The 24,517-nt window shown below is 48.1% G+C and overlaps 2 protein-coding genes and 1 long non-coding RNA gene across 6 annotated transcripts in view; 1 reads left to right on the top strand and 2 right to left on the bottom strand.

Annotated features, from left to right (window-relative positions):
* MSTO1 (misato mitochondrial distribution and morphology regulator 1) overlaps positions 1-2,044 on the bottom strand; it is a 16,120-nt gene extending 14,076 nt beyond the window's left edge. Inside the window, exon 1 of one of the 3 annotated variants that reach the window (XM_061605977.1) lies at positions 1,733-2,044. In XM_061605977.1, the coding sequence (XP_061461961.1) occupies positions 1,733-1,813 (81 nt within the window). In that variant the 5' untranslated portion in view covers positions 1,814-2,044. The remainder of the gene's footprint in view (positions 1-1,732) is intronic. The other 2 variants (XM_061605979.1, XM_061605978.1) reach the window with 2 other exon arrangements.
* Positions 1,738-17,007, top strand: LOC133374772 (uncharacterized). Its single transcript, XR_009759969.1, has 3 exons — positions 1,738-1,974; positions 2,107-2,304; positions 16,676-17,007. It is a non-coding gene; the product is annotated as an uncharacterized LOC133374772 (long non-coding RNA).
* DAP3 (death associated protein 3) lies at positions 2,630-24,517 on the bottom strand. 2 transcript variants are annotated; one of them, XM_061605981.1, is made up of 14 exons: positions 24,349-24,517; positions 22,922-23,021; positions 20,918-20,967; positions 18,549-18,671; positions 15,980-16,081; positions 15,488-15,596; positions 14,393-14,485; positions 12,936-13,066; positions 12,257-12,337; positions 11,440-11,598; positions 9,207-9,266; positions 7,561-7,650; positions 5,565-5,682; positions 2,630-4,248 (listed from the first exon to the last, which is right to left on the bottom strand). In XM_061605981.1, exons 3-14 carry the CDS (start codon positions 20,957-20,959, stop codon positions 4,163-4,165), a joined length of 1,194 nt encoding a protein of 397 aa, XP_061461965.1. In that variant the 5' UTR covers positions 20,960-20,967; positions 22,922-23,021; positions 24,349-24,517; the 3' UTR covers positions 2,630-4,162. The 2 variants fall into 2 exon arrangements, with proteins under 2 accessions (XP_061461965.1, XP_061461966.1); XM_061605982.1 differs by lacking the exon at positions 22,922-23,021.

The following is a 24,517-nucleotide window of genomic DNA, read 5'->3' as shown; positions in this document are numbered from 1 at the left end:
GGGACAAGAGAAGGTTGGGAGATGTTGATCTGAAGTTCAATGGGGTGAGTCTGCCCCTGAAGGACCAGGTCCGCAGCCTTGGGGTTGTACTTGATTCCAGGCTGTCCATGGAGGCTCAGATTTCGGCAGTGAGCCGGGCAGCCTGGTATCAATTACACCTCATACAAAGACTGCAACCCTACCTTCCTGTTCATCAGCTCCCACTGGTAGTACACGCCCTGGTCACCTCTCGTTTGGATTACTGTAATGCGCTCTATGTGGGGTTACCCTTGAAAACGGTCCGGAAATTACAACTTATACAAAATGCGGCGGCTCGACTACTTACGAATAGCCGCCGCCGGGATCACATCACACCAGTGTTGTTCGATCTACACTGGCTTCCAGTTGTCTTCCGGGCCCAATTCAAGGTGTTGGTATTAACCTTTAAATCCCTATACGGTCTCGGCCCAGTTTATCTAAAGGAGCGCCTTCCACGCCACCAACTATGCCGCCCGACAAGATCAGCCACACAAGGCCTTCTCTCAATCCCGCCGACAAAAACAGCTAGATTGGCGGGAACTAGAGAGAGGGCATTCTCAGTGGCGGCCCCCACTCTCTGGAACTCCCTCCCGCAAGATCTACGGCACGCCTCTTCCTTAAATGTATTCCGTAAAGCCTTAAAGACCTGGCTCTTTCAACAGGCCTTTGGGATTTCCGGGGAGGGTTAACTGGGGAGGGTTAACTGTTATGACTGAAATGCCTCTTACCCTGCATTAGTGCTGTTGTTGCTGCTGTCTTATTTTATATTGTATTACTGTATTTTATCACATTGTGTTTTAACTGTTTATATGTATGTCGCCTAGAGTGGCCATTGGCCAGATAGGCGACACAGAAATTAAATTATTATTATTATTATTATTATAACTCGTGGACATCCAATCACGTTGAATGTTGGCAGATTCAGATAGACAAAAGAAAGGATTTCTTCACACAACGTTTAGTTAAAACTATGGAATTCACTCCCAGAAGGAGTAGTGACGGACATCAATTTGGGTGGCTTTTTTGCCTCTTTTAAAGACAAAGTCATGGAAGATAACACTGTCAGTGGCTACTAGCCACGATGGGCACGTTCTCCCGCCACTGTCAGAGGCAGGATGGTTCTGAATACCAGTCGCTAGAAACTGCAGGAGGGGAGAGTGCTGTTGTGCTTTGGTCCCGCTTGCAGGATTCCCAGAGGCATCTGGTTGGCTGCTGTGTGAATGTGGCACTGGACAGGATGGCCCTTTTGGACTGATCCAGCAGGGCTCTTCTTAGGTTCTTATCGACCCCAGCGGGGTTTGGCAAGGCAGAGAGAGAAGAGGGAGAGATATAATAGGCCAAAACCTTGCTCCATTTTCCTCTCACAACAACCCTATGAGGTAGGCTAAGCTAGTCAACGACCCTGTGAGGTAGACTAAGCCAGGGTTGGCAAGGCAGCTAGAGATGAGAGAAGGGAGAGGGATAATAGCCCCACACCTCTTATTTCCCTCTCACAATAACTCTGTGAGGCAGGCTAGGCTAAACTAGTCAGAGAGAGAGAGAGAGAGAGTCCTTTCATTTTATTCTCACAACCCTGCGACGTTGGCCAGGCAGAGGGAGCGACCACCGCACAATTCCCCCCCCCTTCACTCTCACAGCGACCTTATATATTATCACTTCACACACACCGCGCGCACAGCCTGGCCAATCAGGAACTTTCCCCGCCCCCCATTACCTGAAGTCCCCACCAGTGGGCGCCGACGCTCCCCGCGTAGTGCCCCAACTGGAGCGTCACCACCTCGCGGGCCGCCGACATCGCTTTCTATGTCGCTCCCGGCCCGTGGCGGGAGGGGAAAGAAAGGGGGGCGGCCGTTAGGGCGCAGCGGGTGGAGGAGACGGCGCGCGCGTGCGCGGAGGCGCGAGCAATGCCGTAGGGGTGCTTAGAACGCAGCAAGCAACCGCAGCAGCGCGCAGCCGGTGAGAAAGGCAGCGCTCTCCTATTGGCTCGAGCGGGCCGCCCAATCCCTGGCGGCTTGTGGGCGGGGCGCGTGAGTTTTGCTGTTCCGCCTCTCTCGCTCCAATCCTCATTGGCTTGGTTTGGCTTACTAGGAAGTTGGGCGGAGCGTGGAGCTCGAGAGCCCACTCTTGGCAAACGTCGCCTGAGGCGGTAAATATCAGGTTGGGAAGACAGACTTCCGGTGAAAATGGAAAGACCGCCATCTTGGAGGCAGAGTGGCGTCGCTCCATCCATTAGCATCTCTATGATCCTGTACCACTTGACGGAAATCAATACAGCGTTAAAAAAAGGTATTTATTGGCACTTCCAGTCTCCACCGAGAACTTCGCACGAATGAGAGCGTATAGACTCAGTTTCATAACGTAGACGGGCAGAGGCACAAATAGTAACATCGCCATCCTAGGAACAATACAGAGATTTTAAAAGGCTGTTCCTTGACAGATGATACCAATTAATAACTTCATTTATTGAAGTATCTCCTCTGCTCTTTAGCTAATGAGGGTCCCAGTACAGCTTACGTAAGATTAATAAAAACGAGCTCATTCCTGCTGCATTAAGACCTGGCACAAAAGGGGGGGGGAAAGGATGAGGAAAAAGGAAAGCACAGAAACCAAGTTCTTAAAATTTATTTATATAATTCATATACAGTCCTTTGCACAAGCCATACAACCAGACTAAATGGAAACAAATTCAGAGAGATGAAGGGGCCAAATAAGAGTTCTTTCAGTCAAGACAATGGAGGGGGGTCCTGCTTCCCATCTCGCTCTTGCAGCCTCCTGAAATGGCAGGTGAAATACCACCGTGGAGGGAGGGAGGGACCTTGATGAAGCTAGTCTTACCGGTGGCATGGACCCTGCTTCCCCCTCTCCCCCCTCTGTTGGAGGTGGGTAGCATGTAGGCACTTTTGAATAATGAAAGCACTGGTCTCCATTTTTAACAGAAAAGCACTGGTGCCCTTCTAACCTTTCCTATCTCTGTGCTGTTGTAGAGATAGGGCAAAAATGTGACAATTTTATCGCGTGGAAATGGAACTTCCTGACTTTATTTTATTATTTGAGGCCCAGCCTAGAAGTAAGAGTGCTCAACAGAAAACAAGCCAGGATTTTTGAACCTGTGATTGGACAGAAATAGTAGTATCAGCAAAGACAAGAGTCCATGCTTTTCTTAACTCAGGTTTTACACTGATTGAAAAACAGTGTTATTTTTTCAAAATATATATACAGTGTCAATCACAACGCAATCTATTACCATCATACTTCAGCTGAAGGGGCTGTACTTATGAGAACCCAGCAGCATAGTACACACTGTTGATAATGCATGTAAAATATGGGGCTGAAGTTAGTCTGGCACTCCTGCAAAAAACAACCAACAAGTCACCCACCCATCTAAAACACTCACAGCTTGCAGCAAAGCTGAATCTAATTCAATGCCCAAGTTAACCTCCCAAGCTCAGTGCCAGCACCCAACTGCATGCTGATTTAACATGCAAGCAGGCTGCACTTTTGAATGGTTTTTAAATAAATACATTTTACACAAAATGACGGAAGAGCACAAACTCCTCCTATATTTGCTGCTACTTTACTTTTTTTGTGGGTAAACACATTACTGCTCCATCACACCTGTGCTATCATCCTGAACTGTTCCCTTTCCCCTCATTCAAGCAACTTAATTCCAACCGAACCAGGCAAAATTAACAAGGAAACTCCATCTCCACTTAGCTGAATTTAGACTCAAACCTTCTACTGCAGGGGCAGGGAATCTGTGGCCCACCAGATACTGCTCGACTAACTCCCATCATCCCTGACCATTGGCTGTGCTGTCTGGGGCTGATGGGAGTTTGATTCCAAGAATATGGTTCAACTGTACCTCCCATCATCTTTGGGAAATGCTGGCAAGGGGTGATGGGAGTTGGAGTCCAACAACCTCTGGAGGGCCAATGTCAAAATCGCACTGTGGCGTGCACATATTAAAGCTCGTCCTGGCCCAGTTGCACAGACTTTCTCCTTCCTGTCCCTATTTATAAATACATAGGGAGAGCACGTTAAGATGAGTGTGTGCGTTGTGGGGTTTGTTTATTGACTAGGCAGGAGTTACTTCGGCTGTGATGTCGATGTTTTGGGGGATGGGGTGGGGAAGAGACACACAATGTCACAAGGAGGAGCTGACGTGGTCAAACTGTCCAGGGTTGCCTCCAGAGAGAAAACGAAGCTCCATGCGACCTTCATCTGTGCTGGCTGGTGCAGTGTGGGGAAGAGAGAGAGAGAGAGAGAGGAGATTAGTCAGAATGGCTTTAGCTTGTTATGGACACGCCCCTCTTCCAGAAGACCACGGCATGTTGAAGCCCCACTTCCACCAGTTCTATGGCCCCATCTCCTTTCTGTCATTCTCAACGATCTGTTTAGAAAACAGGGGTGGGGGACCCTTTGCAGCCTGAGGGCCACATTCCAACCTTATGGGGGCCGGAAGCAAAAGTGAGCAGAACAATGAATGGAAATTGTACTCTTGCACAGCAGGCTAGATATTACACACACTCACCACCACCCTGAACCCAGGCAAGCAAGAAGCATTACCAGAGTTGAAACATGCATTCCAGCCTAGCAACAAAATGTAAGGAAGGTGTGAAAGCAGGGCCTGTAGAGGGTTTGGCCTGAGGAGAGTCTTGAGGGCCAGACAGAGAGGCCTGGAGGGCCACATTCAGCCCTCAGACTTGAGGTCCTCCTCCCCCAATTTAGAACCAGCCAGAAGCAAAAATAGAAACTGACTTCCTGAGACACAAGACGCAGGCTGCTTCTGCTATCGTTAAAAACTAAGGCTACAGCCCTGTGTACTTTTAAATTGGGATTCAAAGTGAGAGCAGTAAGATCTGCCACTAGGTCACACGCACACTTTGGGATTTGGCTTGCATAGCCGCAATCCTGTACATGAGGAGTTGCAGACTGTTTTAGGCTTGTGAGGACATTTGGATTTTTGAGTGAGAGCCACAGGCAGCTGCCCTGCTCCTCCTCCTCCTCCTCCTCCTCCTCCTCCTCCCCAAGACCATCCCTCTCCCCCACCCCAAGAGACAGAAAGAGACAGTGTGCGCTCGCACACTTCAATCTGGGTACAAAGTCAGATCCAGTAGAATTCGTATGAGCCTTGAAAAGCCCATAGAGTTGAAGTAGGAAGTGGGAAAGAGTGTCACTCTTCCAACTTGCTCCTTCAGCTCTATGTACTTTTCAAAGGAGAAGAAGGTAACCACCCTCACCATCTCATGACTAAGGGGGGGAGGGAGAGGCTCAGAGGCTGCTTTGCATGTGCCAGGGAAGACCTCAAAAGGCACCACCATGCTCATGGACAATGTATATAACAGCTTTCCCCAACCTGGTGCTCTCCAGGTGTTGTTGGACTTCAACTCCCATCAGCCCCAGCCAGCATGGCCAACGATCAGGGATGAAGGAAGCTGGAGTCCAGCAACATCTGAGGGCTACACAGGTTCCCCCATCACTGCCTTAATCCCAGCAGGATTAGGAGTGGAACAAATCTTTGCTTAGCTCTCCCTCGCTTGACTCACCTTTTTCATGCTGAAGCCACCTGCGCTCCAGGTAGTATTGGTAGCAGCTCTCAAACTCTCGGTCAGTGTAGTTGAACACCTGGATGGGGATGAAGGGGTCCAGGGCATCAAAACCCTCCTGGGGGCAAAAGGGTAGAACAGGAAGAATAAACGGGACATCAGGGATCTCGGTTCTGTATTTTTCTGTTTGTCCAAGAGTAGTTTGAGGGCATTGGGAATGTCTCCAAATCAAAATGAAACCAACACAGAATAGTGCTCTACTAAACATGAGGCATAGCACCAACATTGCTAACACAAGGATGGGGAATTTGTAGGCCTCCAGATGTTGATATACTACAACTCCCGTTATCCCAACCATTGGACCACGCTGGCTGGGGCTGATGGGAGTTGGAGTCTAACAACTTCTGGAGGGCCATGGGGTCCCCACAAGTGCATTTAGTATGTGATTCCTGATTAGTTGGGACACCTGTGGGCCTCCAGATGTTGCTGGACTCCAGCTCCCATCATCTCTGGTTACTGGTTAAGCTGGCTGGGGCTGATAGGAGTTGAAGTCCTACAACATCTGGAGGGCCACAGATTCTCCTTTCCTGTGCTAGATGCTGTACAAAACATACAAAGCATTGTGGCTTCACCTTTGAAGCTGTAGATCAGGGATCAGGAACCTGTGGCCCCTCTTTATGATGTTGGACTGCCACCAGCCCAAGCCAATGATCAGGCATGAGGGGAGGTGGAATCCAACATTACATCTGGAGGGCCACAGGTTGCCCCACTCCTGAACTACAGCATCCCTAAGGCTGGAAGGAAGTGAGAAATAGCTGTAGGTCAATGGCAGAGCTTTGCATACAGAAGGGTCCCAGGTTCAGCATCTCCAGTAGAATAATACAACAAATAATTAAAAAAGCACTAGATGGCAATAGGAAAGATCCTCTTCTGGAGAGCCACTGCCAGTCAGGGCAGGCAACACTGAGTTACGTGGAGAAAGGGTCTGATCAGGCCTAAGTCAGCATCCTACCTTCCTAAAGCGAGGGCCTGCATCTTGTTGGGACAGTGGAAAGAAAGCTCGGTAGCTGAGAGAGACTCATGCCCATCCACACGCAGGAACTTGCCTGATACTACGTCAGACCAGTGGGTCCATATAGCTCAGCACTGCCTACACTGACTGGCAGTGGCTTTCCAGGATTTCAAACCAGGGTCCTTCCCCAGCCCTACCCTGGAGATAACAGGGACTTTCTGCATGCAAAGCAGATGCTCCCCCACAGCGTTATGCCCCTTTCCTTAAAAGGGAAGTAAGATTCTACTCCTCACAGTTCTGAATGAAGGATGGCTTAGATAGGAACATAGGAAGCTTCTGCCAAGTCCATTAAACTCAGTATTGTCGACAGAGTCTCTCCAGATCTTCAGACAGGGAGAGGACTGGCACCAGGCATCTGGGCTCTTGGGCCCCAGCCTGCCCCAGCCCTGCAGCGTTATATTACTCAACATTCCCGCCTGATGCAGGCAGTGCAGGGCTTAAATAGGCCCACCCGCCCCACCTACGTTCCGTGTCAGTGTATATGTCCTACAAGATGACAGTGGGGATGTCAATCCCTTAGGGAGGCCCCCGCCACCATCTTGGGTGATGGCAGGCATGCGGAACGGGCAGGCTTATTTAAGCTTACGCCGCCTGTATCGGGGTGTGTGTGCTTCCTGGAGCTCCTGCACTGCAATCCGTGGCAGTGTCAGATCACTGGGCCCTGCAACCCAATGGTGGGAGCTCCACCCTCAGCCTAAGAAGGGGCCCTTCAGGGGCCCATCTGGGCTGCAGGGGCTCTTGGCCAAGACCCAACTTGGCCACCTGCTGGAGCCAGACTTGGACAGAGTTTTTTCCACTTGGAGGTGTCGCGGATTGAACCTGGGACCTCCTACATGCAAAAACTAATCTCTACCACTGAGCAAAACCAAGGAACAGTGCTTGTATTGCCTCCATCCTTTCTCACTGCCAAAGGCTCAGACTCACCTTTCCTAGCAATTCATGGGGTCGGTAAGCTTTGCGGGGTTGGAAAAGCGCTCCTGTCTGGCTGAGGGTAGTGATGATGGCACCGCCAGTCTGAAAATGCAAAGAGAAAAAACCCAGCATATCAAGAGAGGCGCCTATCCACCCAGGAAATCCACAATATGTATCCCTTTTAGAATTTTACCCTTCAAGTGCATGTAGGAAAGGACCTCACTGTGGGTTACTGAGCTTGGAAGTAGCATTAGGGTAGAGATGTGGAACCTGTGGCCCTCCAGATGTTGCTGGACTACAACATCTGGACACCGTTGGCCACGCTGCCTGGAGCTTCTGGGAGTTGCAGTCCAACCACATCTGGAGGGCCAACAGGTTCCCAGTCCCTGCTCTAGATGTTAGGAATCTGCCTTAAAAGCTTCATCCATGTAGCTCAGTTTTTTATTTACTTATATCCCACCCTTCCTCCCGGAAGGAGCCTAGAGCGGCAAGCAAAAACACTAAAAGCACTCTAAAACATCTTTAAAACAAGTCTTTAAAACATATTAAAACATCTTTTAAAAACTTTAAAAAAAAAGCTTTAAGACATCTAAAAAAGTATTCCAACACAGATGCAGACTGGGATGAGGTCTCCACTTAAAAGGCTTGTTGAAAGAGGAAGGTCTTCAGCAGGCGCCAGAAAGATAACAGAGTTGGCACCTAATATTTAAGGGGAGGGGATTCCAACAGGCAGCTGCCACCACACTAAAGGTCCGCTTCCTATTTTGCATGGACAGGACCACCTGATTAGGATGGTATCTGCAGGATGTCCTCACCTGCACAGTGCAGTGATTGACTGGGTACCTAAGGGGTAAGATGATCTTTTAGGTATCTTTCAGTATTGTCTACACTGACTAGCAGCCATACCTCGCCAGCGTTTCAGACAGGAGGATATTCCCAGCCCTACCTAGAGATGCTGGGGATTGAAAGTGGGATCTTCCGCATGCAGAGCAGATGCTCTGCCCCTTCCCTTAGAGAGGACTACCAATGGAATATAGCTCATAAGAACTAGTACCCTGCCTAGTCTGAAAGTAAACCTTGGAAGCCTGAGGTCTGACCACCTCTGCCCTATGGTGACCAAGAGTTATATCCAACATTAGCCCTACTCAAAGCAAATCTACTTTCTAAATGGACCTCAGCTACTCATGTCCATCCATTTCAACAGGTCTACTCTGAGGAGGACTTTAATTGGGGACAGCCCAATGGGTCTACTCTGAGTAACACTGACAATGGATCCAACCCAACAACACCAGCTCCCAGCATTTGCACACAACTGCTCTTGCCAACTAGGCTTTTCTTTCAGAGGATCCGTGTGCCACAAAATGACTTGCGCACTCCAGGCCTCCTTGTATCTGTCTGCATGCAACGATCGGTATCCTCCCCTAGTAAGCAGCTCCTAACCCAGGGGGAGTGAACAACACTAAGTTGGTCAGAGGGCTGGTGGTTCCCCATGCCTGGCTTGAGCAAACCATGGTTTAGTGTTACGTGCAAAAGGAACCAGGTCTCTGCCTATGCAGCTTGGTCAGTTCAGAGGCCTCCTTGGAGAGCTTCGTTAAGGGGGTTTATCATGCATTGGCTTTCTACAGGGAAAAACCAAGGAGCTCCCGCTTCTTCCTCACCCAGTCATTGGCCACCATCTTCCTCAAGTTGTGAACCAGCGTCAGTTCCTCTGCAGAGACCTAAGGGCAAAACAGAGAAACCGTGGAGAGAAAATCCAAGACTTACCTTTCAAGCTTTCCCTACCCACTGGCAAGAAGAAAAAAGCCATAGCGCAGGTGTGGGGAACGTTTGGCCCTCTGGATGTTGCTGAACGACAACTCCCACCATCCCTGGTCATTGGCTATGCTTGCTAGGGCTGATGGGAGTTATAGTTCAGCAACATGCTACCCTGGGCTCCTGCTGGGATGTAGGACAGGATTATAAATAAAATATGTACTTACACAGACAGACTGACTGACTGGCTCCTAATTAACTAACTACCAACCAGCCAGCCAACCAGAGGGCCAAAGGTCTCTACCCCTGCCATAGGGCATCATTAGGATCTCCACATGGAGGCCAGGAGGGACCTTAAAGCCCTAAATAAGGGCTAGCCAACGCCTCCCGCCACCAAATGTTGCTGGACTCCAATTCCCAACAGCAGCAGACAGCATGGCCAATGATCAGGGATGATGGGAGTTGTGGTCCACCAGCATCTGACTGGTTGGAATATGTGTCCAGGACAGGGGTGGGAAACCAGTGGCACTCCAGATGCTGTTGGACTCCATCTCCCATAATCTCTGACCATTGGCCTTGCTGGCTGGGGCTGATGGGAGTCCAGCAACATCTGGAGGGCGAGAGGTTCCCTACCCCTGATATAAACAAACCTCATACTATACAACTCAGCACAAAACAAACAAATCTAAAAGCCGGTATAGATACAAGCAGCATAAAACCAGTATAAAACCAGTAGGAGGAAAAGAAGTCAGTGGTAAAGCTTCACACTTTCTGCCTGCAAAGTAGGTGCTCCGCCACTGATCTATGTCAATGTCCTCTAAAATTAAAGATCCTAGGTCTCATGATAGGGCTGATTTAAATAGGAAACTGTCTTACACCAAGTCAGGCCATTGCTCCATCGAGCTCAGTACTGTTGACACTGCCTGGCAGTGGCTCTCCAGGGTTCCAAATGGGAGCCTTTTCCCAGCCATCCCGGGAGATGCCACTGGGGACTGAACCTGGGACATTGCGCATGCAAAGCAGTTGCTCTAGACACTGAGCTACGGCCCTTCCTACCCTGAACACTCAGAATGTGCTGGGCAACAGCATGTGAAATATCAAGGCTATGATGCTCCGGAGAATGATCTGAGGGCACATGAGATGAAGCCAAGCAGAAGCGGCACTGCAAGTTACCTCGCTGTGCTCTTTCAATGGGCTGGTTCTCATTGTACACTTTACACCGTGGAAGTTGGTTTCAAAATTTCTATTAAAATTGTTGTGAATTTTCATTATGTGGGGGGCGGGTTGTAATCTGTTTTATACTTGTAGAGTAGGGCCCCGCTTATACAGCAGTTTAGGGACCAGGCTCCCGCCGTAAAGCGGAAATCGCCGTAAAGCGGAACACATTGACTATAATGGGTCGCGTCGCACGAAAATGCCGCAAAAGAGCAAAATCGGCTTTAAAACGGGGAATTTCCGGAACGCTGGAAAACGGAACGCCATAAAGCAGGGCCCTACTGTAAATCGCTTAGAAGTGACTTTGGCAATTAAGCAGCTTGAGTTGCATCCGACGTTAGCCCTGCTCAGAACAGACCCAATGAAACCAACCAACATGACTAACTTAGGCCATTCATTTCAACTCAGCAGACCTTAGTCGGATACCAACCCTACATAATTTATTAAATAACAACAATAATTATTATACCACCAACATCCCCGGGGGTGGGAGCAACATGCAAGCTGCTTGGAGCTCATAAGAACACCGGAAGGGCCTGGCTGCGGGAAGAGTCCAGTGGCCCATCTGGGCTAGCCTCCTGTCCTCACAGTGGCCAGATAGATGCCTCTGAGAAGCTGACAAGCAGGAGCTCAGGGCAACAGCCACTCTCCCCACTCGCGATTCCCAGCAACTGGTGTTCAGAGAAACATTACAGCCTCTGACAGTGGAGACAGAACACAGCCGTCGTGGACAGTAGCCACTGGCAGCCTTGTCCTCTGAGGGAGATCAGGGCTATGCACTGACATTTAATAAGTTATGATTAAACAAACAAGCTCCGGGCTCTGGGGCCTTCCTGCTTTTGTTTGAAAACCGCCACTGGGGTCTTGCTTTAGAAGACTGTCTACCCCTCCCTGCCTTCCTCCTCCACAGCTTGGGACTCATACAATGCTCTTGTCTTGTTTCTTCAGCGTCGTCCTTCCCCAGAGGGCGTTGATTCCGTCCACGGCCACCAGGAGCCTGAACAATCCCTGAGGGCATTGCTGCTTCAGCTCTTTCAAGATCACCCCCACTGCGTCACTGGCATTTTTCACCCGAGTTAAACCCTGGGGGGGGGGGGAAACAGAGGAGGAGGATAGGGACAGAGAGAGAGAGATGGTTTTTGAGATCCTGGGGGCCAGAGCCACTCACTCACCAGTTCTCCCCCCTCTGCAGGTCTCCTTGCTCACAGAGAACTTAACAGGGCACGGCTGGGGAGCCTCTCTCAGCCCAAGGGGTGCATTCCCTCCTGGGCAACCTTCGGAGGTGAAGGGCGCATTCCCAGAGGTGGGCGGGGCCAGAGGCAAAAGTGGGCAGAGCAATGAATGTAAACCATACCTTTGTGCACTAGGCTAGTTTCTACACACGAAGCCCACACGCCCCTCTTAGTCCTCCACCCAGGGGAGCAAGAGGCATGAACTGAGGTCGAGGACACATTCCAGCTGGGCAAAAGCGCTCAAGGAAGGTGCGAAGCAGGGCTTGTAGGGTACGTGGCTGGGGAGAGTCCTGAGGGCCAGATACAGAGGCTTGGCCACATGTGGCCCCTGAGGCCTGAAGGGCCCCCCCTTGTTATTAGTCTATGCTTCCTCCCCATATCCAACCCCATGGGCCCAACTCCGTGGCTCCTACTGGGAGGAAGGGCGGGATATGAATTTAAAAACAAGCCAGCCAATCTCATGCCCGCAGGCTCCCTAGTGACCCAAGGCGGGCTGCCCGTTTCCTCACCTGCTCTATCACCTCTACCAGGGGGCTGCCTTCCTCGGTGCAGTCTCGCTTGCCCCACATGTACTTCCGTTGCGTTTTGATCTGCGGCATGGAAACGTTGAGAATGTTAAGGAGGGCCTTCAGCTCCACAAGAGGCACTGACAGCTACCAACTTGCATGGCTTGGGGGGGAAGGACAAGACAAATTCTTGGAGGAAAAGGCCTCCAGCGGCTACTAGTCATGACGGCTATGTTCTACCTCTGCTGTCAGAGGTAGTACGCTGGGGATCACAAGCGAGGAGAGTTGTTGTGCACAGGTGCTGCTTGTGGGCTTCCCATAGGAAAGTGAGAAGTAGCCTTATGCCGAGTTGGTCTATCTAGCTTAGTATTGACTGGCAGAAGCTCTCCAGAGGAGGGGACATTCCTAGCACTACCTGAAGATAGCAGGGATTGAACCTGGGAACCTTCTGCATGCAAAGCAGATGCTCTAACCATTGAGCAATAGCCCCTCTCTAGGGTTTAAAGCAGGTGGCATGCCCACCCCCACTTGGGAGATGCCAAGGATTGAACCTGGAACCTTCTACATGCAAAGCAGATGCTCTAGCTACAGCCCTTCCCCAAACATGACCAAAATAATAGATGGGGAGTAGATGACGGGGTCCCTCCCCGGACAAATGCCTGTGAGATCAGTCAAAACTGACCTCTTTCAAGAAGCGCTCATTGGTGGATTTGAAGTTCTTCAGCCAGGTCGAGGCTTCCAGCGGCTGGTCGAGGCGGTCCTTGTGGTAGGAAGACGGCAGCAGTTCTTTGCAATTCTTTACCCAGAGGTGGGCTGCATTGGAAAAAGGAGAGGGGAAAAAAAGAGAAGCTGTGCCACAGGGAGCAAGCTGCACTTGGTCTACAGTTGAAACAACAGCTTCAGTTTTACAGCTTCAGGCAGAGACCACAGACCAGCAACTCCTGCTCCACTCCAATTCAAAGTTGCAATAAAAGGAGCACATGGGACAGTCCCTATAGGGCTGTTCTATTTCAAAACATAGACAGTGGCAACACCAGTATATTGGAGGGGTCACATATAGGACAAAGTAAATTTTGAGGTGGTCGGGAACTTTGTCCCACGGCTAGATATCATGAAAGAAAAACAACAGCGCTGAAATTTTATGGCAGCACATTCTCAGAGTGCTGATTCTTATGCAGCCAAAACAGCACCACCCATGCACAAGGGAAAGCTATCAGCAGGCCTACGGGACTCCTAAGCTGTTGGGGTTTTTTTTTAATGGTTTTTTAAAATTTTAAAATTTAACAATAAAAGGAAAATAAAATAAATAAAAATATGGAAGACACAAAATAAGAACACTACTAATGATCGCAATAAACCACCATCAGTTTTTACATTACAAATAATATGCACATCAGTACAGTACACGCCTCTTGAGTTAAGCATATCGATTAATATAAGCCGTCCAAATTAGCATGCACTCGAAACTGATGTCTATGTAAAGTATTTTCAGATGTAGCCAGAGCAGCGAGGTCTTCAATCCATTTCATAATAGACCCCCAAGTTCTGAAAAAGTAAAAAAAAAAAAAGGGGGGGGGAAGCTTTACAAAATAACCAACCAGGGTGTTACCCCAAAAAGAACTCAGTGAGGACACAGCATGTTAAGTAGCCACAGAATGATTAGTGCCACAATTGGGGGGAGTAGGGACACATGGAAAATTTGGGGGGGAGTGGAGAGAGAGAGAGAGAAGGAATGGAATATTGTGGGGAAGGCATGGCCAGCAGAAACCGCAAACAGGAATGGAATTCTTGTAGGAAAGGGCATGGCTGGCATGAACCCCAAATAGAGCAGCATTTTGCTGCAGACCCTGCTTGTTGGAGGTGTGCATGAAACAATCTGAACTCTCAAAAAGCACACTTTCAAATATCTATACAGTGCCATTCTGCCTCACAGCAGGCACCCATTGACAGCTGACCAAAAAAAGGACAGGACTGAAATCATACATGGCAAGGGCGGGGAGAAAATAAGGCGGCGGTGATGAACGAAGACACTGGGGAGGGTGCTCAACACTACACTTTGACAGTATTTATTAGAGCCTCTGGCTATAGGCCAAATCACCAGGCAGATGCAAAAGACAATCCCGCCACCCCGATTCTTACCATCTGGAATGTGCAGGATTAGCCAGTTCTGCTTTGAGCAGTAATGGATCACATGGCAGAGAGTCATGGTCTTCCCTGTGGCCTTTTCGCCATCTTCAAGTAAAAGCTGTTAAGGAAACCAAGGCATCCCCCTGCCCTCTGCATTGGAGAGCATATATGTACACACATCCCCTGCACAAAGGTAAAATGTACATTTGTTGCTCTGCCCACTGTGGCCTCAGCTCAGCCTGGCCACCAGTGGCATGCGGCCCCCAGGAAGGTTGCCCAAGAGGGAATGTAGCCCCTGGGCTGAAAAATGTTTCCCGCTCCTAATTTTTAGGGAAGCTTCTAGTCCTTATGAATAAAAGGTGGGGGGAGATCTCGCTGATGCGCAAATCACAGAGTTGGAAGGGGCCTTGTAGGCCATCGAGTCCAACCCCCTGCTCACAGCAGGAAATCCACAGCTAGAGCATCTCCCGCAGATAGCTGTCCAGCCTCTGCTTGAAGACATCTAGCGAAGGGGATCCCACCACCTCCCTAGGCAGTCGGTTCCATTGCCGAACTGCCCTTACTGTCAAGAAGTTCCTTCTAATGTCCAATCTGAATCTACGCTCCTGCAACTTAAAACCATTAGACCTAGTCCTACCCTCTGGGGCAGCAGAGAACAAATCTGTACCCTCCTCTATGTGACAGCCCTTCAGGTACTTAAAGAGTGTAATCATGTCGCCCCTCAGCCTTCTCTTCACCAGACTGAACATGCCAAGTTCCTTCAACCTTTCCTCAAGGAGAAAGGGTGGATAGGCCAGGGAGATTTGGGTTCTTATCTGTGCCTTTTTCAAAACGCTGAGGTGAAATAACTTTCCTCGTTCCTAATGAAGGCAACTAGAGTCTCCTTTGATTGACTCTTTCCTTATCCTACCTCTCTCCGGCTCCAAGGCATTCATCAGGCACAGTCCGCCCATTCAAATCTTTCTCTCCACCATGCCATGAGGACAAGAAACTTGCCTTTAAAGGTTCAGTGCAAGCCCAAAGCCTCAAGATTCTGAGATTGGTACCAAAATGCATAACTGCAGGCCAGGCCCGAGGGAGGCTATGCTGCCCTGCTTCACAGGATACAGAGGACGTATCGAACGGCTGGGTGAGCAAAGTTGGTGTGTTTTAAGCAGTTGAGGAGTTCGAGAGCCGGCTCCCTCACCATGAAGCACGCTTCGTTGAAGGTTTTCATCTATTGGTACAAAACACAATGAGACAGAAGGGATCAGGCCTTGTAGAAAGCAGTTTGTCGCAGCAAGCCACACGTAAAAATTCACTCTCTCTTTTTGGAGAACAGCTGCCTCCCCCAATGTTCTTCGGCGCTGGAGTTGGACTATTGTGATCTGATTCACATGGGGCTGCTTTTGAAAATGGGTTGGAAGCGTCGGTTGGTACAGAACTTGGCTGCCCGACTGTTGACAGTTTTAAAAAACTTTGTAGTTGTGTTAGTTTCAACAATTTTCAGTTTTTCAAGTGGTCGGGGGGGGGAGAGGAAGGTTTGGGAACCGCTGTGCTAGGCCATCCTGCCTCACCACTCTCCCCTGCACCTTCAGACCGGCAAGGGAGACAGATCACCTGCAACTTGAAGCGCTCTGGGAGTCCGTGTGGGAGCATCACCTTCACCTCTTGGAGGGGTAGGCTGTAATACTGGCCCAGATGTTCTTCGGCGTGATTGGCCTGCAGTATTGAGGGGGGGGGAAGCATACACAATCCATGAAGCAACCACACACAGCTGGAAGAAATCCTTGTCTGAAACCCTGGAGAGCCGCTGCCCATCAGTGTAGACAACACTGAGCTAGGAAGACCAATTCTTAGCATGCAGAAGGTCCCCGGCTCAGTCTCTGACATCTCCAGGTAGGGCTGGGAGAGACTTCCTGCCTGAAACCTGGAAGAGCTGCTGCCAGTCAGTGTAGACAGTACTGAGCTGGATGGACAGCTGGTCTGACTCAGTATAAGACAACTTCATAGACCTCATGAGGGTTTAGGGCCTCGGTCAGGCAATTTGCAGGGGGAGCGGGGAGGGAAGCCTTGGTCCTATCCCTTGGAGTTTCCAAAACAGCTGAGTCATTCCAGCTCTGTAACAAGAAAAGCTGTGACATGTATATGGTTGAGAAATGGTGCTCCATTCCTCTCATTTTGCAGACTTTAACACCTTTGTGAAATTTATTTTGCTTCTGCTCATCATGGGGAGGGGGGGAGGTGGTGGCGGCACGCAGTTACTACATATAGCACAGGTGCCACACACTCACGATGCCTAAATGCAACCTCCAGGTCCAGGAGCAGTATACCCCTGAATACCAGAAGCTGGAGACAAAGAAAAAAGGCTGTTGCTTTTGAATCCTGCTATTGGGATTCCCAAAGGCCACCAAGGATGAGGACCCTCAGGCCCAGGTGCCCTCCATGCCTCTCTACCTGGCTCCTCTCACCACTACCGTCACAAACCCTGCCTTCCACTCTCCTTGAGTGTTTTTGCCTGGCCAGAATGTGCCCTAGAACTTTGAGAAAGCCTCTTACTTGCCCAGATGAAGGACAGAGAAGGATGCCGGAATCTGTGTAGAAACCAGCCTCCCAGACAAAGGTAAAAAAATAAAATAAATCAAGGACGTGTGCTGCTCCGTCTACTTTTACCTTGACTCTGCCCACCACAGGCATATGGCCCCCGGAACATTGCCCAGAAGGGAATATGGCCCTTGGGCTGAAAAAAAAAAGTTTCCCCAGTCCGGTTTGAACTATATCCTGAGGCTAAATTCCCCATTTGGAATCCACTCCTGCCAGGCAATCGAGCTATGCGGGCCCTCGCCCTCCTAATTCTTCCAGCCCTTTCAGTTCAAGCAGGCAAGAGGCTGAACTAGGAATGCAAATAGAGGGGTGGGGGCGCTGGGAGGAAGGTGACTTTTCGTTTCCAGCTTCTGGTGCCTGGACCCAGATTGCATGTTGCTGCTGAGCAAATAAGCCCAGAGACCAGTTGCCTGGCAACAGCCACAAGGCCTGGGAGGGGACAAGCAATCCCTTTGCCATCTGGGCACTTCAGCACGGATGCTGGTGATGCTTTTTGGGAATGGGGTGGGGAAGGGTCGCGTGACAGGATCTGCCTGCCTATTGCTGTTTCCATGGAGAGCCCAGAAGAATCGGCAGCGAAAAGGCTCCCAGTGGCAAAGTAAAGGGCCTCCGAAGGCTGATTTACCCAAACACATTTCCCTGCCGCTGGGGAGGTGGTAGTGGTGAGGGAGTGAAGCCAAGGCGGGTGGAAGCTTGCGGGGGGGGGGGAGCCCCTGCAGGCTGCCTCCTGAGTTTAAATTTTTTTTAAATGAAATGCCTTTTTTTTGCAGCTATGCAAGCGACAGCCAGTTGGGTTAGGTGTTCGTCTATGTTACACTACCCAGCCCACCTTCCTTTTTAATTTGCTTGAAGAAGAAAAATTAGTACAGCTTGGAAACTGTACTGTGACCATGGCTGCAATCAAAGTATGTTGGGATGATGATGATGATGATGATAATAACTCTTTCTTACCCACTACTTCTAGCAATCTTTTTACCCACCCAACAGTAATAATACTTTCTTACCAACCATTAATAATAATACTTTCTTACCAACCCCTAATGACAATAATAAAAACAAACTTTCTTACCCACCCAATAACAATAATCTTTCTTACCCACCACTAACAACAATAATAATCTTTCCTACACACCCCTAATAATAATAATAATAATAATAATATTTCTTACCCACCAATCATCATCATCATCTTTCTTACCCACCCTTCACCATAAGGTCCCAGCCGAGGTTACAACAATGTGAAAATGACAGTATTAAAATCAGTTAAAAGGATTCAAATCAGAAGAAGAGGGCAGGGCAGGCCCTAAAATAATCATATATGGTGTCAAAGCCCAGGGTAAAGAAGTGCATCTTTGTCATAAGGTGTGTCTTCAGCATATAAACTGGTATCTTACTTGGGCACATCAATAAAAAGTGGGATTCTCAGTGGACATTGAAAGATGTCTTATAACCAGCTCTACTGGGAGATGCTGGGGTCTAAACCTGGGACCTTCCGCATGCTCTACTGCTGAGCTATGGTCCTTCCCCAAAGGACACCTGCTCACAACTCTCATATTTTCCATCATCTTCCTGACCAAAAACTCACCGGGTTGCTCTCACTGGTGCGGAAGATTGCTCTGGGCTTTTCTGGTGGTGGCTGGGCATCCTGGATGGCAGCAGTGCTTTGCCAGTTCCTGGGCCTGGCATGTAGAAAGCAATCATATTCCAGCTAGAGAGAAAAAGAAAAGAGTGCCTTAGCTAGCAAAATATCGTATTGTTCTCCAGTAGAGAATGGCAGCCTCCAAAAGAGACCGTTCTTGACTGTGAGTGCTGTAAGGCCCTCTTCCTGCTTTGCTGGCCTGATTTCCACCCAGCCTGGGAGGGAGGGGCCCTGACTGACCCCAGCTATAAAAAATGCTACTACCTGAAGGTGACAGAGACCATCTTGACTGCGAGTATGGAAACACATACTGCTCAGAATACCTATAGGCCATTACAGTGGGGTGCTGTTTTAGGGACTTTTGTTAGGATCAAAATTTAATTCTGGAGATCAGTTGTTTTTTCTGTTGTTGGGATTATGTTTTTTTATTTTATAGCTAGACCTTATGAGCTATAAGGGGGTTGTTTAACTTTATTGCACATTTCTTAATGAGATATTTTCATTAACTTACTGTTTTGACTGTTTAAATTTTGTTTCGTAACTTAGTGGATTCTGTCACTCTCTCCATCCTGTAACCCGCCTGGAGGGCAGGTTATTACGGTAAGGCAACATACAAAAAGATGACAACAATGCTGTGACAAGGGTTGCCTCTTTCTAAAGGGCGGAGGAAGAAAAGAGACCCAAGGGGTGCTAGTCCTTAATACAGAAGGGTAGTTCAGTGGCGGGGAACCTTTTTTAGCCGAAGGGCCACATTCCTTTCTGGGCAATCTTCTGGGTGGGCCACATGCCAGTGCTATTCAGGGCCACAGGCAAAACTGAAGTCTCCTCTGTGTTAACAGTTGTTGAATCATGCTTCCACTTTGAACCCGCCAGGTGCCATGTGACACCACTACTACCACCCATAATATAGCCCAGGTGTGGGGAACCTTTGGCCCTCCAGATGTCACTGAACTACAACTCCTTTCATCCCTGGCCATTGCCATGCTCGCTAGGGCTGATGGGTGTTGCAGGTCAGCAACATCTGGAGGGCAAAAGGTTCCCCACACCTGACATTACCAAAGAAGAGCCCCATTCTGTCCCAATTTCTAACATTCCTTTCACACTACAGTACCTGCTGCTCTATGGAACTGTGGCTTTTTGAACAATATGCGGCCATGTCACGCACAAAATTTCATTCACACCAGCGAGTGTGGTGGGACACAACAATGAAAATCATTGGACATGTTGCTACTCTCCCCCCCCCCGGCTGGAATGCCGCCCCAAATTTTGTCACTTTACTCCCACAATTTTCTGGGTTAATGGGGTTGCAAACTGATTTTCCCCCGCAAGCAATTAACACAGAAATGAGCACTGAACTTCCATGATATTCCACTAGATTTCCAGAAGTGGCTTTTACCATCATGTGAAAGATCAAATAAAATGTGGAAATTCTCAGGTAAGGAAATGTTGGGGAAATGGAATATACAGCTGTCTGAATGAAGCCTACTTGACTTACTCAGGAGCTGTTGGTGAGGGACATTTGTCAAAATACTATTTCATTGGGAGCTGATAGGGACAGAAGTTGGAGCCCTCTCCATTGAGATCTGGCCCTCTGCTGGTGAACTGTGTGCTTAAGGCATAAAGAAGAGCTGCCTGCTTTGATAGGCATTCAAGCACTCTGCTAGCGAGCAACGTGGTTAAGTCATGAGGAAGAACCAGCTGGTTTGGGCCTCAGGTGGGCTATGAATCTGTATGAAGGAGGCACATGAGTATTGCAGCTTAAAACCCCATTCAGTCAACACATTTCAGTCAGCCAACCAAGCATGATCTAGGATAAGGATGGGGAAACCTGAACTACAGCTCCCATCATCCCTGGCCATTGGCCAGCCTTGTTGGGGATGACTGGAGTTGTAGTTCAGCAACATCTGGAAGGCCAGAGGTTTCCCATGCCTTATCTAGAAAGCAACACATGGAAGCGGAAGCAGCCCTTGTCAAGATTTGCCACCTGCAGGGGCTAAGGGTTTGGCCAATTTTCCAAAGGCAACCCCCCCACCCCACCTCTAAACAACCACATGGGGAAACTGAGGCTGCCCATAGAATGTTGAAGTCAATAAGATGGAACTGTTTCTATAGGAATCTCAGTTCTCCCATTAGTCACTTGAATTATGCAGCAACTCACAGGTCATGGAAAGTGAGATCTCGTGTTTTTCCAGAGGGAAGCGGGGGGACGGGGAGGCTAAAGGAAGTGAAAAATTTGATTCAACTTAAGCTGAATATATATCCCTAGAGCCAGATTTGTGCTGACCTCATAGAAGAGGATGGGTGGGTGAGCTCACCTTGTGTCCCTGACAAATGAGTCTCTTCAGATTCCTCAGCATGGTCTCCCCTGGCAATATAAAAACACAGCAGAGCTTATTCAGAACAGAAGGCTGTTATGCATTTATTAAAAATATTCACATCTCAACTTTTTGCAAATCCAAGACAGCTCGCTAAGAACATCCTTTCAGAGCACATCACTGACTTTCCAAGTAGGACCAAAAAGCCCATTTCTTTCCAAAAAGAGGCTAACCCTGCGGATGCCAATGTGGCGCCCTCCAGACTCTGTTGGACTCCAACTCCCATCACTGCTGACCATTTGCCACATTGGCTGGGGCTGAGGGGAGTTGGAGTTCAGCACTGTCTGGAGGACACCATACTGGCTTCTACTGGGTCAGCCTCTGAATACCTTTTACCATGAAAACCCTATGAACAGAGTATCCAAAACGCAACACGAGATAATGCTGGAAGATGAGGCCCCCAGGTCAGAAGACACTCACCGAATTACTGGGGAAGAACAATGGACAAGTACGAGTAGCGCTGTGACTAATGACGCAGCTGGGTCAAAGCCAAAAGGAAGCCCAGAGGCTAAAGCGCACAGATGCGAAAGGAAAGTCCGGAGTTGTTCAACGTACACAATAGGAACACAGAACGTGAGAAGCATGAACCAGGGAAAGTCAGAAATTGTCAAGAAAGAAATGGAATGTATCAATATTACAATACTTGGCATAAGTGAATTAAAATGGATGGGAATGGGACACTTTCAGCCAGGCAACTACGAAATATTTTATGCAGGATATGAGAAATTAAGAAGAAATGGGGTTGCTCTAATAGTGAGAAGTGATGTAGCAAAAGCAATCAGGAGCTGTAACGCAAGGGCTGAGCGAGTGATATCAATGAGACTTAACGGGAAACCTATCAACATAACCATTATCCAGGTCTATGCTCCAATGGCAAACACAGAAGAGGAAATGAAGAGATTTTATGCAGAAGTACAGGGAAAAATTGATCACACACCAAAACAGGATGCTCTGATAATCATGGGGGACTGGAATGCAAAAGTAGGGAACAGGGAAGAACTAGAAATTGTGGGGAAATGGGGCTTAGGAGATAGAAATGAAGCAGGAGAGAGACTTACTGAATTCTGTGAAGCAATAATTTGTTTCTTGCAAACACATTTTCAATCAATCAAAAAAACGACTGTACAAGCGGACATCACCAAATGGTCAACATAGGAATCAAATCGATTATATAACTGGAAGCAGAAGATGGAGAAGTTCCATACTTTCCGCGAATACAAGACCAGCAGCAGGCTGCGGTACAGATCATGAACTGGTAATATCAAAAATCAGAATAAAACTAAAGAACAAAGCAATCATAATGCCAAAATACAATTTAAATAACATCCAGCTCACATCAGCCTCAGCTGTTATGACCATCAGCCAGGGACGATTAAAGTGGTATTCCAACAACATCTACACAACCACCGATTACTCATCCCTGTTTTAGAGAATTCTTTCTGTCTTCCAGGTGAAAAAAAATTAGCAAGAGTATGTCGTAGCCAAGAATTGTAAAACTCTAAATAAATGAGGAAACAAAAAATATGGAAAGGGAAAAAATTTTAGGCTACAGTAATAAAACATGCTTATTAGGGAATAAGTCCCATTAGTAGACCTTGCTTCTAAGTAAATCTGCTTAGGACTCTGCTGCTTGAGAGGCTTTTTAAGCTAGCGGCCGTTGCCACATCATATGCAACGTGTTCCATCAATTGATTATATGCCCCACACATTCTTTTGTGTAGAAGGAATTTTTATTTATGAGTTTGCAAAGCAAACAAAAAGCAAACCACCATTTTTGGTGATGTCCATGTTATACTTAAAGTAGACCCAATCAAATGTATAGATAAGTGACTCACGTCTATTGGTTTAAATGGGTCTACTCTCAATATAACTCACATTGGATATAAGCATTTGTTTCTTCAATAAGCCAAATTCTAATGTATAGCTTCAAATTAGAATACCAACCTTCCAACAAGCAGTAGATCCTGAAACAGCTTTTGTTAACTGTACTTGTAAATGGAGGTTAAGAGTAATTATTTTGGTACAGTTATCTTCAGGATCCTTCCTGAGTTGGAACACAAAAAAATTAAATGGTCAGAGAAGAGGTTATAAAAGAATCTTTAACCATATGCCACGCACAGATTTTCCCACTCAATACATAAATACAGCCTTGTCACTTCAAACAGAAGCAATACAAAATATCTGCCCATTTGACTTTATGAAGTGGGCTTTGGTTATGTTTTACCCTACAGTTAAATCAGTTGGTTTTTGAGCTGCTACAAGTCTCTTGACTTTAATAATCCCAGCATTTATTAGGGCAACCATTTGTAATCTGTTTTCTGAAAAGCCCAGGGGCTAACTCAGCAATAGGGTACATCTGTGGGCCTCCAAATGTTGTTGGGCTACAACTGCTAGCCAGCACAGCCAATGGTGAGGGATGATGAGCATTATAGTCCATCAACATCTGGAGGGCGACAGATCAGAAAGAGGAAGATTTTAACAAGATCTCAAAAAAATATTACCAGTATGAACTAATAATGGGAATAATAATATAACTATGTATTTATTTATTAAGTTTATATCCTGTCACTCCTTCCCAAAGGGTAGCCAAGGCAGTTAAGTCTGATAAGATCATAACTATTAATATTTTCTTCTTTTGTTAGCATCCCACCATTTCCCCAAGCAGCTCAGGACAGCTAATATGGAGCTTTCCCCACTTTCCCACCCATCACAACAACCCACAGCGGTAGACTAGTCCAAAAGAGAGAAACTGGCCCAAGGTCACCTACAAGGAGTTTCACCAGCTTCTTTATAAGGAAAGTACATATGTATAAGAGAGAAAAAGGGGAAAATGTACTAAGCAAGAGAAGAAGGGAAAAGCTGCTCAACCCCACTCTCTGGCCTCAGAGGACAGTTACAGGAGCTGTTGCCTGGCAACTATTAACTACCATCAAGGGAAGACTTGCCTCCATTGTAGGGTGAGCGAGTTCCAGCTGCTACAGCCCTGCTCCCTTCCTCAGAGGATCTGAGTGGGCTCTGCTGCCCCTTGTGCAGAGGCCAAGGGGCAACACCAAGGAAGTGTGCAGGAAATGCTACCTGAATAACCCTGGCCCCATAGGAACACCACTCTATTTCTTTTTCCAACAGCGGAACCGATTCCAGTTTTTATTGTGAGATGACTGCATAATCCACTTTGGGAACCTCCCGGGGCTATAAAGCAGGGTACAGGCGTTCTAAAAAACAGAAAGAGGAACGACTCCGGTTTGACTCCGGATTATGGAGGCAAAAAATAAAGGGAGGAAGTCAATCTGCAAGAAGCCAGCAGAGAGGAAACAACTGGTAACGTCCCTCCTCAAGAGAGAGAAAAAATCACACCAACCAACCCATCTCACCTTAACACGTTATAGATTTTTTGGCCTTCATGGGCGCCGCCATGTTTATATTTCACCACGCGCGAGGGCAGGAGACGCAGTTCTCTAACATACAGGCGCCCTGAAGGGTCAGACTTCCTCTCAAAACACCACACGCCACATTCGGCCAGAGGAAGTGGGATGGCTGGTT

Source organism: Rhineura floridana, chromosome 22 (assembly GCF_030035675.1).
Source record: "Rhineura floridana isolate rRhiFlo1 chromosome 22, rRhiFlo1.hap2, whole genome shotgun sequence".
Lineage (NCBI taxonomy): Eukaryota > Metazoa > Chordata > Lepidosauria > Squamata > Rhineuridae > Rhineura > Rhineura floridana.
This window is presented reverse-complemented; position numbering and strand designations above follow the sequence as displayed.